This window comes from Amyelois transitella, chromosome 23 (assembly GCF_032362555.1).
Source record: "Amyelois transitella isolate CPQ chromosome 23, ilAmyTran1.1, whole genome shotgun sequence".
Lineage (NCBI taxonomy): Eukaryota > Metazoa > Arthropoda > Insecta > Lepidoptera > Pyralidae > Amyelois > Amyelois transitella.
The window spans coordinates 2,535,029-2,552,424 of record NC_083526.1 but is presented as its reverse complement, the minus strand read 5'-3'; the positions used below and the strand labels follow the sequence as shown (position 1 = coordinate 2,552,424).

Here is a 17,396-nt window from a genome sequence, read left to right as displayed (position 1 = left end):
CTCTCCTCCAGAGTGGTGAGGATACAACTGGGGCTAAAGCGAGGAGAAGAAAGAGAGGAAGAGGAGAGACGAGAGTGAGAGGAAGAAGTATATATATATATATATATATATATGTGCTATATCCTCGACAGGCATACTGCGTGCGCGGCTCGTGTCGCTCCCACGGCGACCAGTGCCGGCTGCTGTGGGGCGTCACGGGCGAGAGCAGCCACTCGCGCTGCTACACCAGCAACAACGTCAAGGCCACCAAGTGAGTGCATCTACATGTTGACTGCGAGCACTGGCCCCGCGACCAGTGCCGGCTGCTGTGGGGAAACGGAACGGAACGTTTTTCTAAGCGAACACAGAATCACTTAAAAGAACAGAATAAAATGGACATCAACCTAAAAAAGGGCGCCGGTACTTCGCTTAAACAAATCGACCACTTGGTAAGAGAGGATGCGGAATGATATGAAGTTCTTTTTTTAAATACCGGAAACCACACGGCACTACATAACTTGTCCTTATACATATGTATATATATTTTTTTTACAGAAACGGCAACTGCGGCTACGATCGAGAAACTCAAACGTACCGCGCGTGCGCACGAGAGGACGCGATGTGCGGAATGCTGCAGTGTCGCCATCTCAACGAGCGGCTGGAGTTCGGCATGGAGTCTGTAGCCGTTTTGAACGCGGTCTTTATCAACAATAATGGTACATTCATAGATGAGACTAGAATTTATAGACATTATCCCGAATGGGTTATATTCCGCTAAATGAGTGGCGGAGGTCTGTCTATCTCTTGAGGGGTAGACAGGACCAACAGTCTTGAAAAGACTGATAGGCCATGTTCAGCTGTTTGGCTTTATGAAAGAATTCAGATTTAATTAGCGACAGGTTGCTAGCCCATCGCTTAAAAAAAGAATACCAATTTTTGTAAGCCTATCCCTTAGTTGCCTTTTACGATATCCATGGGAAAGTGTTCCTTTTTTTTTAATTTTTTGTTTCCTTGCCATGAACCACACGGAACACCACACACAAACTCGTTTTAAATATCTACTTTATAGTGATGTATTTGTATTCAATTCTATCATTAAGCCAAACAGCTGAACGTGGCCATTCAGTCAGTTTTCAAGACTGTTGGCTCTGTCCACCCCGCAAGGGATATAGACGTGACCATATGTATGCATGTATTTGTTCCAGGCACGATAATCCCGTGCCGCACCGCCATCATAGACCTGGGTCTCAGCGACGCCGACCCCGGCATGGTGCCTGACGGAGCAAGCTGCGGCCCGCAACATGTAATTATATTATTATTCTTCACCATTTTTTTTTCCTATTTTTTTAGGTGATGCCCCTGACATTATTCGAATCTGACATTGACATAATTAGTTCGTCATTCATTCATGTTTTTTTATGTAGACAATGTGCATTCGTCCACGATTTAGATTTAAGAGATCTAATTTTGTAAATTGACGTCCGATGAAGATGATGCAGTGTAGTTTGTTCCGCCGCTTCTTCTACACATGCGCTTTGGAAGCGGTATTGGTTATAATTAGATTTAAGTTATGTGACGTCAAATAATAGAATATAAATCTATTCTATTCTGAATTCAATCATTAAGCGGACTATCCCAAGAAGGGATAAGGACGTTATAAGTTAATATAGTATGTGTACTATACATTAAAATGTTAGCATTTTCCGAAAGGGTTAATTAATATGAAGATCTGTTATGTTAATTAAGGACCATTTTGTATTAATATAAATTTTTAAATTTGAATATATTTATTCTGGCAAAATGTGGCAAAGAATCCTAGACTTCTTTGCTTTTTCTTGTAAAGTAAGTATAATTCTTACTCCTGGCTTTAGTCCCAGTTACATCCTCACCACTCTGGAGAGGATCATGGGTCCTGGATTGGGTGAGTCAGGTTTTTACACGAAGCGACTGCCATCTGACCTCCGCAACCTTTGCAGGGAAACCTAACCCATATTGGATCAATCATGTGTAAGGACGGAGGTATTTTGGAAAGAAATGATACTTCAGGCTGCTGGAATAATACTGACCATATTTAAGGATTATCATGTTTGTATATAAGTTTGACGAGTACATAAGTGCCGTGTGGTACCCGGCACCAATACAAAAAAGACTAGGACCACTCCATCTCTTTCCCATGGATGTCGTAAAAGGCGACAAAGGGATAGGCTTACAAACTTGGAATTCTTTTTTAGGCGATGGGCTAGCAACCTATCACTATTTGAATCTCAATTCTATCATTAAGCCAAATAGCTGAACGTGGCCATTCAGTCTTTTCAAGACTGTTGGCTCTGTCTACCCCGCAAGGGATATAAACGTGACCATATGTATGTATGTATGTATCATTAAGCCAAATAGCTGAACGTGGCCATTCAGTCTTTTCAAGACTGTTGGCTCTGTCTAGCCCACAAGGGATATAGACGTGACCATATGTGTATGTATGTATATGTATAATGAATATAGTCATTGGTACATGGCCGAGATGGGATACGAACCACTGCCCTTCTGCGCACCACGCATTTTAACTTTATGTATTTATGTCATACACATAAAATACATTCATTTTATGTGTATACATATAATGTATGGGTATTACAGATGTGCCTCAGTCAGCGTTGCGTGCCAGTAGACTACGTGCGTGAACTTATAAGTCAGAAACAGTCGTCTGTCTGTCCGTCCAATTGCTCCGGGCACGGGATATGCAATTCTGAAGGTAATCTTTATTATTATGCTTTATTCGATCAAGTGATCGTGGCAAGTGGAAAGAGGTGGTCTCTGCCTACCCCTCCGGGAAAGAGGCGTGATTTTATGTATGTATGTATCTTTATTATTCGATAGCATTTTACTGGCAATTTTTAGTTGGCTACCGGCTATCATTGAGAGGTCATTATTGAAGTATCAAATATAATAACTAGAGACCGGATAATATGCAACATAAAAAGCTTGAAATATGCATGAAATATGCATGAAAAATGCCTAAAATATGCACGAAAACTGACAGAATATGCAACATTAAATGAGTTTTTTTTGTTTTGTAAATATTATCTATTCCTTTAGATTTAAGTATTTTGTTAGTAAATACTTGTTTTATGTTTTACTTTATTATGTATGTATCTTTTTAATTTATTGTTATTTGATCAAATAAAAAATGCTTTTAGTGCACGAAATGTTTTTCTCGCAAACTCGACAATATAAAACATTTCCATCGTAAGTAAATGTTCTAGGAAATTCACTTATCCACGAAGACACACTTTTTTTTTCGGGAGGCATTGTACACACACAAAAACTTTTAACTGCAGGTGAATTATCCGAGCACGAGCGTGTCAACAATCAAAGTAATAATGACATGCATAATATATATATTCTATTCTAATAGGTGGGAGTAGCGCGGTAGGCGAGCGCGCGGCGGCGCGATCATTTGTCTCTTTCATTTTTTGAGAACCTACCAAAAAAAAATACGCGCGGCTGCCGAGTGCGCTACGCGCGAAAAATACCTACTGTAAATTATAGCAATAATATGCATCATCACTACTAATAAGTAAAAATATGCTATTAGCCTTGAAAATCGCTTAAATATGCAAATGCATATGCAAATATGCAAATGCATATTATCCGGTCTCTAATAATAACATTATAAATGCAAAAGTAAGTTTATTCGTTTGTTATCTCTTCACGCGTTATCTACTGAAGCAGTCTTCTTGATATTTTGCGTATATTTAATTAAGGGTCTGGAGAAGAACATAGGGTACTTTAATCCCGGTAAAAATTACAAGAACCCGTGGAATTTGCGAAAAACTTGTATTTTTTTTTTGGGAGGTGGCGCTAAATTCGCCTGTGTAGGTCTTAGAATGCCTATCTACTATGATATAAATGGTGCAGGTGGCTATAATAAATCATTTTAATTCGCAATTCGCGCGGACGAAACTGCGGTTATAAGCTAGTTATACATAAACTCGAAAAATTAAATAACACCAATTTAACACTACTTCCATGAAGATTCGCTGCCGTAGGAAAAAGATCCAGAAGAAATAGCCTAAATCAGTCGAGTAGTCCAGCTTGTGATTATTCTCTCTCCTTATAATATTAGTTTTATTTCTTATGAGTGTCGAAGAAGGCGACGCACTCATTAAGGAATAGGCTCATAAACTTGGGATTCCTTTTTTATGCGATGGCCTACCAACCTGTCACTATTCGAATCTCAATTCTATCATTAAGCCAAACAAATGAACGAGGTCTATCAGTATTTTCAAGACCGTTGGCTCTGTCCAACCCGCAAGGGATATAGACGTGAATATATAAATTTCAGATGTAATTTTAGTATGGAAATTTGTAACTTTACACTTTAACAGAATTTGTTTTAATTAATATTGTTGTGCCCAGGTCACTGCCACTGCGAGGAAGGCTTCGCCCCCCCTATTTGCTCGCTGCCGGGGCCAGGAGGCTCCGTGGATTCTGGACCGGCTACTGATCCCAACGGTACATCATCTTTTTTTTTTTATTTGTACCGACATAAGGATTTATGCCGTGTGGAACTTGGAATGGGTCTACCCACAAGGACAAGGCTAATAAACTTGGGATTCCTCTTCTAGGCGATGGGCTAGCAACTTGTCACTGTTTGCATACATATGTACATATAGTAACGTCTATATCCCTTGCGGGGTAGACAGGACCAACAGTCTTAAAAAGACTGATAGGTTCAGCTGTGTTACTATTTGATTATATCAATTCTATCATTTAGCCATGCAGCTGAATGTGGCCTTTCAGTATTTTCAAGACTGTTGACTCTGTCTACCCAGTGAGGGATAGACAGGGAAGAAGTGAGATAGTAGGTGTTTTAGAAGATGCACGTAGAACTGAAAGATGATTTCAGATCTTGATTTAATAGTCGTTAGTGCTTTAGTCGTCGGCACTTCAGATTCATAGGCTCACCACTTTGCAACTAAACCATTAAAAACCAAATGAACTTAATGGTAGAAGCATTATTATCGATCAATATTTAGAAAATAGCAAACAGAATATTATCATGTAACTTATTAGCTCCAATCTCAAAACAAATAAAAAAAATCACTTATTTTCTTTTACATAATTATTAATTTTATGTCCACAGTACAAAGAAACTTCATGGTCGCCATGTACATCATTTTCCTCGGGATCATACCGTCGATCCTGCTGCTACTGTTCCTCGTCTACTACTCCCGCCATAACGTACTCGTGTGGTGGAAGAAACCGAGAAAATCGTACGTACCACCCACATTCTCTATAACAAATCTACGTAAAAATTTCACTTCGGCATCTCTTAGAAGACTTGTCAGCTTCAAAAAAGGTGATACGACACAACAGAGTACCAAAAAGTGTAACGACAACAAAAAAGTCAAACTCAAATTCAATAAAAAGATCAATAAAGACGATATTGTTATAACGGACGAAGTGTGTACAGTTGAAAAGAAAATTGTTATAGTTAAAACAGGTTTGGCGTCGACTACCAATGAAATGGTGGCGGATAGTTCGCAAAGATCTAGGTTACACAGTGTGGAGAACGAGACGGGGCATTACGCTAATGTTAAAGTGCATGTTAAGAAATGAGGTTTTGAGGTGTGATGATTTTGTATCTTATTGTATGTAGAATTAGATAGCTAATAGCACATATTTGTATTTGGTTTCCGCATTGAATAGTGTAATATGAAAGATAAAAATTCTGTTAAAAACTAAAAATCAAAAGTAAGTTTGTGGTTTTCAAAGAAAAATGGAACTACCTATATGATGTACAATTTTTGGTAAAATGTCATTGAATTCCGATGGATAATTAGAAACGAAGGCGAAAGTATGTTTAGTGAAAATTAACGCTAAGTAAAATAGCCAATAAACTTCGAAAATAAAAGTGGAATAATATAATAATCTCACTGACACACAACCATGCAAATTCGTTGCAAATTCGAGCCATACTTTAGCGTCACTTGCAGTTTCAAATCGTACTTAGTAGAGTTAGACTTCTATTAACTTCACTGTACAAAATGATTTCAATACTTGTTTGTTTGTTAACTCTTTATTGCACATTAAAAGAAATAAAACAAATTACAAAATAGTCATTGGATTCAGAAGAATATGTAGGTACAATGGTGGACTTATCCCAATTGGGAATTCTATCAGTCAACCAAATAATGCTAATACTAATTAGTATTTAAAAAATGTATTTTATGATGTGCAACTTCTTTTTTATTTATTTATACTTTAATGTGCAAATTTGCTTAAATGGTATAATAGGCTAAAACAGAATGTTTACTAATATCTTTTATCCACAACAGCATTTAATAGAATTGTTTTATCAGTCAAAAGTCAGATGTCACGCATCATATACCACTAATGTAGTTAAATCACACATACATTTAACGCACAATAGCTTAGTGGCACATTGTTAATAGTTTATTATAAATCTCTTGGTTTTGGTTTTTGTAATATATTTATTTCACTGCACCATTGTTCTGTTCCTTTCTTCATAATATTTCTTTCTATCATTAAATTCATGAAAATGAACTCTTAACTATTTGCAATGGCAACATTAAATCTTTGGCGTAAAATCCAATAATGGTTCCAAGTCGACGAATGCTGAAACGATATTTTCATGTATTTTTTGAGACAAATTGCAGTTTGTAGTATTTTTGAGTACTCTTTGTGAATTATTTTCTCGTCCTGCGAATGTTGTAAAAAGCCAATAATGACTTCGCCATTTTTTTTTACAGCATGTCTTTTGTCTTTAACAGATACCAATATTAAAATTTGCCTTTGGCGTGTGCAATCGATGAAACGCTGAGTTAGCTACAGGAGTGATTCTCACACATTACGAATGGCAATAAACTTAGTAATAAATGGATGAGTCAAAACTCGTGGAAGCAAGCTTCCACACTAATGATAACCTCTAATTGGTACTCAAAAATAACGCAAATCTACTTAGTGTTGCCCTCTCCTTCCTTGGTTTTATGGTATACTAATTACAATTTCTTAGATGCTTGTGGTGTTATGTCTTTTACGTCGGTGAGTGTTCACGGATTTATTTGTAACACGGCATGTATGCATGGCCTACTAACGAATATGTGCAACGCACAGAATATAATCCACATGGCGGCGGATTTTGCACATTCATTTCTTCATAAAATCACATCTACATCCCTTGCTTGCTTACCCATAGAGTGAAATAACGTAGTGAGCCCTGTAAAATTGTATTTAATACAAATTATTGGTTTAAAAAACCTGAGTTATAAACCAATAATTTAAAAATTTAAATTATTTATGCATGATACGTTCATTTATATTATAATAATGGCACGAGCGTTTGATTTAATCGAATGTGCATGCATGTTTGACATCTGAATGTGAATTTTCAACAATCTCATAATATATGAAATTACATATATTCGTTTCAACATTCAAGTTTATCAATCAACAAAAAATTGTCTTTATTGACAGGGTACAATCACCAAAGAAATCCAGCCTCCAGCAACGGCTGTCCCGAAGCGCCAGCAAGTTCGCGGCCAACTTCCAGGGCGGCTCCCCGGGCGGGGCGCAGCCTGTCGTCCACACGCTCTCCAACCCTGACGACATGAGCTCCAGCCTCCTCCGAAACGACTCCGACAGGAGCCCCTCAGGTAACCTCAACCCCACGGCCTGTCCAGCCTTCTTCGGAAACTTCAAAGGATTCTCCTTAACTCCTATAGAGAAGAACCAAGAAACCGAAGCGCCGAAGGTACAAGACAAAAGCGCTAAAATCACCCCCGTACATAGAAGCAGTAGTACCAGTCAAACGACCAAACCGACCCTGAGGGCTGCCCCCCCACTACCAGTAGTTCCCATCACAGCCAAAATCAGCCCCAAAACTAGCCCTTCAGTCAAAAGAACCAACAGCGCGGTACAGAACAGAATCAAGGTTTTGATGGGAGAAAAAGAAGAAACGACACCATCGACTCCCCCACCGCGGCCGGTCATATCTAGCCCCATTCTAGAAGCTTCGACGTGTACGGCCAAAGAACTGATTTCGCCTCTCCAAGGCTCTAAAACCTTAGGCCCGGTTAGAGCGGCGCCTACCGTCCCAAAAATGACACCAGATCTACCAAAAAGACCGTTAAGTATGCATTCTAGTGCAGCACCACCGAATAAACCACTGCCGGAAGAACCTAAAAAAGTAAAAGAGGGTTTATCATTGAACAGAATAGCGTCATTCCTAAAACAAGAGAAGCCTAAAGAAAAAGAAAGAACTCCGGTTGAAAGGAGTAACTCGCTTCCGAAAAATCCTAATCATCAAGTCAGATTCCCAAAAAGTGTTGATAAAGCTGCGTTGAGAAACTTGCAGATATCGAATCCTATATTACAGAAAGATATAGAATTATCTGTTAATACTGTTCCTGTTGTGTCAGATACAGAAGATACCGAGGATTTAAAACCTTTCATCAATAGAGCACAGAGTATGAGAGCGCCGGCTACTCAAAAGCCTGCTATTCAGAGTTTTGGATCTATGAGACAAGCGGCGGGTACAACAAGGCCGTTGTCTATGGTTGGACGGCCCACCGCTCCTCCCCCTCCACTACCCAACGACAACCAAACGTACCAAACTCCAAAAGAAACGGACAAGTCGATAGATTACGTAGATTGCATTGAGGAAAAACAAGCGCCTCTCGCGCACATTGACGAAGAATCTACTGACAACATCTACGCAATCATCGAAGAAAGTCCTGTAAAACATTCCAAAGCATTACCCGGTACATCCCAACCGGTCCCTACACAACCCCAAGCCCCACCCGAAGGGTACATGACCCCTAAGAGCATCCCGTCAAATTCTGGAAGCGCAGAAAGTATGGGATTGCTAGGCGAGATCGTAAACGAAATTCAGAACCGTAACTTCGACTCCATTTATTCAACTTCTACTCTAGCTAGAAAGAAAGCAAAGAAGGAACAGAATGCTGATAGCAATAGAGATAGCACTTACATGAATACTGATCATTACAGAGCTCCAGAGAGCGTATACAGTAATTCTGGAGCCAAATCGAACGCGTCGACGACTAGCAGCGGGTATCTTCACCCTTCTGCCGTCAACGTACCGACGTTTCAAAAAGAGCAGGAAAGTCGAGACGACAACGAAAAGGCACCTCCGTCCCCAACTTTAAAAGTGTCATCCAAAATACCAACATTCACGAGACAAGTCACTCCCCCAGGGCTAAAAACGTTCAGAAACGTACCGCAGTCCCCAAAAAACGGGAATAGAAATGCTCATTCAACGCAAAAAATAACTAATAGTCCTGACGTTGTGTCCAGCTGTTCCGTAGCTGATACTAAAAATGTTAAGGCACCAGACGTCATTAATAACAATAAGGTTCCAAATGAACCGCCTAAAGTAGCGACAAAACCTACGGTAAAGATTGATAATAGACCACCGCTACGACCGGCTCCTACCATAGACAAAAAACCAACAACAAAACCGACGCCAGCTTTGAAAACTCAAACCGTCAATAAAGTACAAACAGACAAAAATCCAACAGTGCTCCGTGCCAATTCAAAAACAGACTCTAATGTAAAAGCTATAGCAGATAATTTAAATAAAAATAAACCTAAAGTAGTGCCTAAGCCCAGTAATATAACCGTACAACGGGCCGACTCCAATGTGAAACAAAATTCTACTAAATTGGCCGCGAAACCATCCAATGTTGCCAGTTTGCAGCAGAAATTTGAAAATAGAAAGTCGTTAGGAAAAGAACTTAACGTAGCGAAAAAGTAGTCTTACATTCATTCTGTATTGGAAAATTATTAAATAATGAGACCTTGGAACTTTGAAAGGGAACAGTATGGCTCGTTTCCAAAGGGACTACAAGGCCCTATTGATCGTATCGCATTGAGCTACATATATCTAAATCTTTTAAATTAATGAAATCCGTTACAATTTTGTTTAAATATAAACATTTTTGAGTTCTTTTAAAGAATACATCCATTCTTGAAATAAATTAAATGTGTTCTGGAGGTAAATAAGGGAGGTTGTAAGATCTAGTCTAGAATATTCTAAGGTCTTATTTTATAGAGGGTAGCTACTATTAGCATTTAAGAATTCCGACTAAAGATTTGATCAAAATATAAAAGTATTGAATTATTGAGATTTTACTTTTCTGATAAAGAATTACAATTGTAATATATATGTTATATGTCCATAGTATAGACAATAGCCGACAAATTAAAAAAAAAGTGTTCATATTTTTTATATATGAAATTGCATAGATTTGTGTGCGGGAAAGTATTTTGTATATTTTTTCGTATTAATTTAAATAAAGTTTACAATTACGATTGTACAAATAGTATTATAATATTGTGTTAAGATCTCTGTAAATACTCTTATTACGTGAATACTAGTGAATTCAGAACAATATGTGTGTCTTATAGGTAAAGAAATGCTTAATTTGTATTTTTGTACAAACCTTTATGTTAAAAAGTTCACTATTTAAACATGTTTCTTTGAAATGGCAATTTTTTTATCGTAGAGTAATAATAATGAAATAAGGCTCATTAGATATTCAAAACGTAAAATATTTAAAAAATGCAGGCGTTTTTTTTTTCTTATCAGCTGCTTCTTTGGCGCAGTGGTGAATTATTTCAACGAGGTCCCGGACTCAAAAGCCGGTCATTATTGACCCTACAAGCCTTGATTAATAATAGCTAATAGTGAATATATAACAATAGTGCTACATTATTGTACCACAGAGATATGAAAAGAAATTCATATGGTGCATTGCAAAATTGATCATTTATTTTTTACGGATTGAAATAAATATATCCCGTAATTGATTTCGTAGTAACTGGTGCTAGGCATATATTATCATTATATTATGCTTTCCTTATGATATATCTATGAATATTTATTCAGAACATTTAAATGCTGTAAGTCAGAGAGTTATTATATTTGTATGTCAAATGTTTAAGATTATTTGCACAATCCCTAGACATATGTCTGTGTTTAAAGTATGCAGCATTTTTTTTCCAACGGGACCTGTTTTTTTAAGGTATATGGGTATACCTTACTACCTTTTTTTGTACTATATTACAACTGTGTTTGCGAAATTTCATAAGAATTACAACAGAAGACATATTATACTAGTTTATTTTAGTTTTTCCTGATTCGGAAATTTATCTTTGCTCATGTACTCGTATAGAGATTTAAAAGGGATTGTGTAAGATTCTATGTTTTTCACTGCCAGCCAGCTTGGTACAAAATATGGTGCTGATATGTCGCAAAGCTATGTATATTTCACGAATGCGTAGTAACAATAGTGTAATATAAATATTTTGGTACATTACTTGTCAAGTTACTTGCTTAAATGTGAATTGTTAGGGGGGTCCATATCGGGCCACGTATTTTTTGTTTTGCATAATTTATTAGAAACGATGTTGATAAAATTTTGGGGTCTTATATGGAACCTTAATAAAGTGGTATCTATGATTGAAAATTGATTGATTAGTTGTTAATTATATTTTTTAATTATATAATTAACAATTAATTATATATTTCTTCGTGAATTATATAATAATATTAAACGAAACGAACTACTACATACCATTTCACTGGTGTGATGGATACGAATATTTAACTTTTACATTACATTTTTGCAATAATAAAATGAAATAAATCTGTTCATAATATACAGATAATTTGATTTAAGTTAGTTGTGATATCGCTTATAAATATAGTCTAGTTTTGGATATTGTAAATATGTAACCAAAGAATTTGAACGTCCATTTTGTTTGGGCTTCAATGCGGAATGGTGTGACAGAATTGTTTTTATTTCAATCTTTCTTTGTTTACTCTTTTCTTTTTAATAAGAAGACGACTAATGTGGGTCATCAATATTGCAAAAGCAGTTCTGATTTCATAATTATTTTGTCTTATTTGAAATAAATGATAATAATAAACCAATAATAGTTAATTCTAGATTTCTTTTGTGTCTAAGTATTGTTAGTTTTCGGAATTGTACGTTTGTATAGTCGAGTGCCATAGAATTAAACTGAAGCTGAATTATTTCCAAGATGTTTTCACCTTTCCACGTATTGAAAATCTGTGAACAGTTCAATTTTTTTAAATTATGTATGTTCAACTTTTGCACTCGATTGTATATCAATTAATGTATAAAAGACTAAATGAATCTCAAAATATTGAAACTTGCTGAATTTATAATATATTTACATTTCTCTTATATTTTATTGTTACTTTTAAGTGTTGTCCTGTCCTACTTTATTCCTTCAATATTTAATTTTAATGGATAAAATTTATGGTTTTTAAGAGGATAACTGAACTTCTTTAAATGCCGGTCACTCTGTTCATTTTTTTGTTAAGATTTTCGATGTGGACAAATATTTATATCAATTTTTTTTTTCAAATAACCGTTATAGTTTTGCTTGCTTATTTGTTTCAATTAGACCCGCGGCGCGACTCGATAACCATGGACCGTTGAGTGTTTTTCCTTTTACTGTGGGGTCAATAGAAATATGATCCAATTAAAGTGACTATAGGTTAGATTTTTTAAGGCCTCACTGTAAAAAGAATAATGTTTTTGATAGTAAAGAACAATTCAATGTACAATATGGAGGTAAAATATGCATTGTATGTACAACTTTTTGATTATGTACATTGTTGTGTGTATAACTAATCGTAAATTTTGTTCGTGACTGTACAGTGAGAAGCATACCAATCTGACCTCAGTAAAGACTAAAAAAGAGGTCACATTTATATGCTGTGAACTGTACCTGGCGAGTGATTTGAGAATATATTTTGTGCTCGACTGTAGAATGTGTGTTGATTAGTTTAATTTTTAATTGAAGACTGTGAATCATTTATAAATATTACTTTATCACATTTAATTGTATTGTAAGCTACTTTGCACCTATTTTTGCAATGATAAAAAGGAACGAAATTGACCTTTTCATTGAAAATGTTTGAAGAATAAATTTATTCAAGTAATTTTGGGTTTTATTTGTGTATTTGTATTTCCATCTTAGCTTTAGGTAGTGAAGAAAAACATAGGGTGTGCCAGCTGTTTCTCTTCCCCGAAAATAACAAGGGTAGGACCATAAACTTGGGGTAATTTTTTGGGGAAATGGGTTAACAACCTGTCAATTATCTATGAATCTGAAAGCCATACAATTAAATTAAAGAATTAAACAGCTTTTGCCTCATGTGACTATTAGCTCTGTCTACCCCCTAACTAATAGTCTTATTTTGAGGGTGTATGTTTCCAGCCGAGATAAATAAGTCATTAAAAAACCCTATCTGTGATAGTGATAGGTGGCTAAGTAACAGACGCAGTAACTGTACAATAATAATGTTGTGTTGTCTATAGCAAACCAAATTTAAGGGAAATTTCGGAAAAAAATTGCCTTTACTCCTGTAGGTCTATTCTATATTAGTGTCTGCAAATTTCCTGAAAATCGAGTCCAGTAGTTTTTGAGTTTATTCGTTAAAAACATAAATACAAATCTTTTTATTACATTATTGAAAAAATCAGAAAATTCTTACTCATGTTTGTCTACAAACTTACGAATTTTCTGATTTTTTTAGGTGATAAGGAAAAATATAAAGAAAAACAAAACAGGTGTTTGATATTATTCAATGTATTAAAGGTACAAATTACAGCTAGATCCTTAATTCATTGCTTAGATCAAAACACAGTAGAACTTGCTATTACCATGAATAATCATTTAACAAAATCAATTTGTCACTTAAAATGAGAAAATTACTGCAATAAATGTTCAAATCACTTAAGATAGATTTTTTGGTCAATATTCTTACTTTCCAGCAGCTGTAGCCAAGGGGTTCCTTAGGACAAGGATGACGGAATCACCTCGAAGGAACATTTTTGAAATGAATTTGTCCTTGTTCACTGCTTTGCCCTGAAATAAAAATATTTACAAATTTACAACAATGCCTCTTTTCCCATGTAGAATAAAAAAGAAATAATCAATTATATACCGTTAAATGTGGCCTTTCAGTATTAACAAGATTAAGCTCTGTCTACCCCCTAAGGGATTGATGCAGAATTATATTAGAAGAAATATAAGTTTCAAATAATTAATGTGGTGGGTAAGATTGTTTAATTCCTGTAGCATTGCAGGCTGTAGTATTCACTCTGGGCAGAATTGGAAAAGCCTCAGTTGACTCAAGAAATGAAGGAGCCAGTGCTGATACAATAAATATTGAAGAAGATTGGGAAACTATATATTTGTTTACTGAAATGTATGAAAAGCACTAGAATTAAAGGTGCTCAAAGCAAGTTCATGTCCGACAGACAACTGTTAAAATGTTTGTGCTATCCCTGAAATATGGTAAGCATTTGTGTTATATTTTCTCTATCTTGATTGAATGCCATGTGGTTCTCTGTATTTTGGAATAGGGCCACTCCATATCTTTTCCAGTGATGTCATAAAAGGTGACTAAGGGAATGCCTAATAAACTTAGAACTCACTGGCACTATTTGAATTCTAATTATACTGAATAATACCAATTATATTGAATTATTCCATCATTGAGCCATACAGCTGAACATGGCCTTAGTCTTTTCAAGATTAAGATCTTCCCTGCAAGGGATTATATCGCACCTCCGGTGCGACACTGTCACTTATGCAAAAATTGCATAAATGAGTTACATATGTAATAACTCTCCTAATGCTTCCCTTAACTGGGTGCGATAACGTTACTTTTGTAGTACACATAGTTACCGCAGTATAAGCTATTCATCTTGTAAAATCTTCAAATATGACAATGTTATGGGATGTTAAAGTTTTAAATGCTTCTCTTTTAAATTGTGTTTTTGCATAAGTGACAGTGTCGCACCGGGGGTGCGATATGTATGTATGTAGATTTGATTAAGAGCCCTGATAAGATGACTTAGTCAAGTCTGTGAATTGCATCACAAGAATTTGAAGTGATACAAGGTATTTGGTAATACAATGTGGTGAGAAAGATAGTTATTCCATTTAGGGTACTCCTTACCTATATAAATACCTATTAACATTTTTTTTTAAACTTGGCTTGGGTCGTTCAGTGAATTTATCAACTATTTTAATCACATTTATATCCCTCATAGGGTAGACAGAGCCAACAGTCTTGAAAAAACTGAAATGTCATGTTCAGCTGTATAACTCAATGATTATTTGTTATTATGATAGGTATTCCATTTTCATGTAATTAAAGAAACTGGACACAAATGTTGTTCGGAAGAAACTTGGATTCATTCTAAAACCCGTGCAAATTAACTTAAGACTCCGCTGGAATGCGACCCCCTTCCCAACTCCCCGCACCACCTCCTGCATTGGTCTTGTGCGCTAAGTACCGATAGCATCTTTATTACGGATACGGGTCTCGACTCACATATAGGTCTCAAATCACGTTTGATATTCTTTTTTTATTGTTTGCTGTTTTGTTTGGACTTTTTCATTTTTTCATTTTGTAAAGTTTGGAAACATGTCTTTTGTGTGGGATTTTCTTGTGACGCTTAGGCTTTCAGAAGATGACGATTTTATGTATGGGATAGAACTTTGTAAATAGTGAATCAGAATAAAAAAATATAAAAACAAGTAAAAAATATTTTATTTATCTTATTGTTCATTGAGATTTGTAAGTAACTTCCTATAGTCTATTCAAATTACTAATAGACAAGTCTTTCATAACATCCACTTCTTGGCAGAAGTCAATTTCATATAACTTACAGTTAAAAAAAAGAACCGTCTTTATGCTATACATTTTTTAAACTTAAAGTCTATTGTCAATTTGAATAGTAAGCGCCATGACTCGAAAGAAAAAGAAGTCAGGTAGGGAAGGTGCTGCCGCACGTCAAGGCTTCAAGATAAAAAAAACCTTATATTAAAGGCATACTTTTAGTTACACAATCTACCACGGAACTTTTTCGGCACGGTCTCTAAATAAAACTGCTATGTTTTAACATTATTATACATATATATCCTTTTAAATATTTCGTTTATTCAGAAGGCAAGCAGTTAACATTAGCAGTATACAGTGCCTATCACTATTATTGTTTATATATCCTTCCAAAATAATTTGTTTTTAATATTACTTCTTTCAAATCACGACACGACAATTTCAAATAAAATAAATATAACATCGGGTGACGCGTGTTTTTGTACACCGTACGTTGAGTATGACGTCCTCGGGCCGAGTCTCAAGTTAACTCTTCGTACGGGTTGTAGATATTTGAATTCGAATTTGAGGTTATAAAAACAAACCTTCACAAACAAAGCAAATTAAGAGCAAAATTACATAGATTAACAAATTTACCTTCTTTCCTTTGCCTGTTCTAGGCACTTCAGTCCACATTTCCTTGACATTTTCCAGTACCATATTGCAATGCCGGTCAAATGCTTTGACGCGGCCCAACAACTTCTTGTTGTTTCGGCAGTTGATCAAAACTTGGGTGTTATTTTTGACGGACTGTGTGAGAACAGACAAAGGACCGGTGCTAAATTCTTCTTCTTCGATCTTGGCTAACTCTTCAAGAGTCATCTCTGAGCGTGGCTTGGTAGTGGCCGCCCTGCAATAAATTTACAAATTTATCAATATGTTGTATTTTATCAGTCTGCTTTTTTATCCTCATAATTTTATACTTACATTTTAGATTATTAGGTACACAAAATAAAATAAAATCGTGCAAATACAGTACAAAATCGTAGGTAACACGATTCAGCAGAAAGAAAGTAAAGAAACACAAAGACGCGAAATAAATTTGACATAATTGACATTGACACGTAACTAACTATAAAATTTTACTTTTGGGATTCAAATTCAAACTTTTATTTGCATAATATTTTTATCACGAAAATCAACGAAATTAATTACAAACAGCCACCATCCAGATAATGTAAATAGCGGAATAATGTAAATAACACATAAATAATTCAAAAGAAATGCTTAGTGAGTGATCAACGGTTGGGTTAAGATGCTCGATTGAAATGCGCAAGTAATGCATGTGGTGGTGACACAGATTCAAATTCTACTTCAGTAATATCATCAGCCAAAGACTGATTTTTGAGTTATGTACAGCTCAAATGCTTGTAGCGGGAACGATAATTCGGCTCACTTACTTCACGGATTGGAGCGTAAATACAACCTCAGACTCAACATTATCGGAGCCGTGGTTCCCCAAGCATAACACCTATCCTTACGGAAGTTCTTCAATTTGGTGACGGCCTAGCCGAATCATCATCGCTCCCGCTACAATATGTTATCTGGGGCTTGATTCAACTAAAACCACATAGTATCATTGCCTACCGCTTGGTGCCGAGGCACCAAGCGGTTCGAGCACCGAGGCCGTCCGCCGTGATAGCGGCCACAGCGCCGAGAACGTGAA

At 36.0% G+C, this 17,396-nt stretch overlaps 2 protein-coding genes across 2 annotated transcripts in view; one reads left to right on the top strand and one right to left on the bottom strand.

Moving 5' to 3' along the window:
- Positions 1 to 12,114, top strand: part of LOC106133053 (disintegrin and metalloproteinase domain-containing protein adm-2) — a 61,695-nt gene extending 49,581 nt beyond the window's left edge. Inside the window, exons 11-17 of the mRNA XM_060950983.1 lie at positions 132 to 250; positions 535 to 695; positions 1,185 to 1,282; positions 2,614 to 2,728; positions 4,396 to 4,491; positions 5,123 to 5,252; positions 7,477 to 12,114. Of these exons, the coding sequence (XP_060806966.1) occupies positions 132 to 250; positions 535 to 695; positions 1,185 to 1,282; positions 2,614 to 2,728; positions 4,396 to 4,491; positions 5,123 to 5,252; positions 7,477 to 9,775 (3,018 nt within the window). The 3' untranslated portion in view covers positions 9,776 to 12,114. The remainder of the gene's footprint in view (positions 1 to 131; positions 251 to 534; positions 696 to 1,184; positions 1,283 to 2,613; positions 2,729 to 4,395; positions 4,492 to 5,122; positions 5,253 to 7,476) is intronic.
- A 1,513-nt stretch (positions 12,115 to 13,627) lies between these two features.
- LOC106133029 (probable small nuclear ribonucleoprotein Sm D2) lies at positions 13,628 to 16,812 on the bottom strand. Its single transcript, XM_013332619.2, has 3 exons — positions 16,658 to 16,812; positions 16,328 to 16,580; positions 13,628 to 13,926 (listed from the first exon to the last, which is right to left on the bottom strand). Coding segments are annotated over exons 1-3 (360 nt in total). The 5' UTR covers positions 16,660 to 16,812; the 3' UTR covers positions 13,628 to 13,821.
- Positions 16,813 to 17,396: the final 584 nt, after the last annotated feature.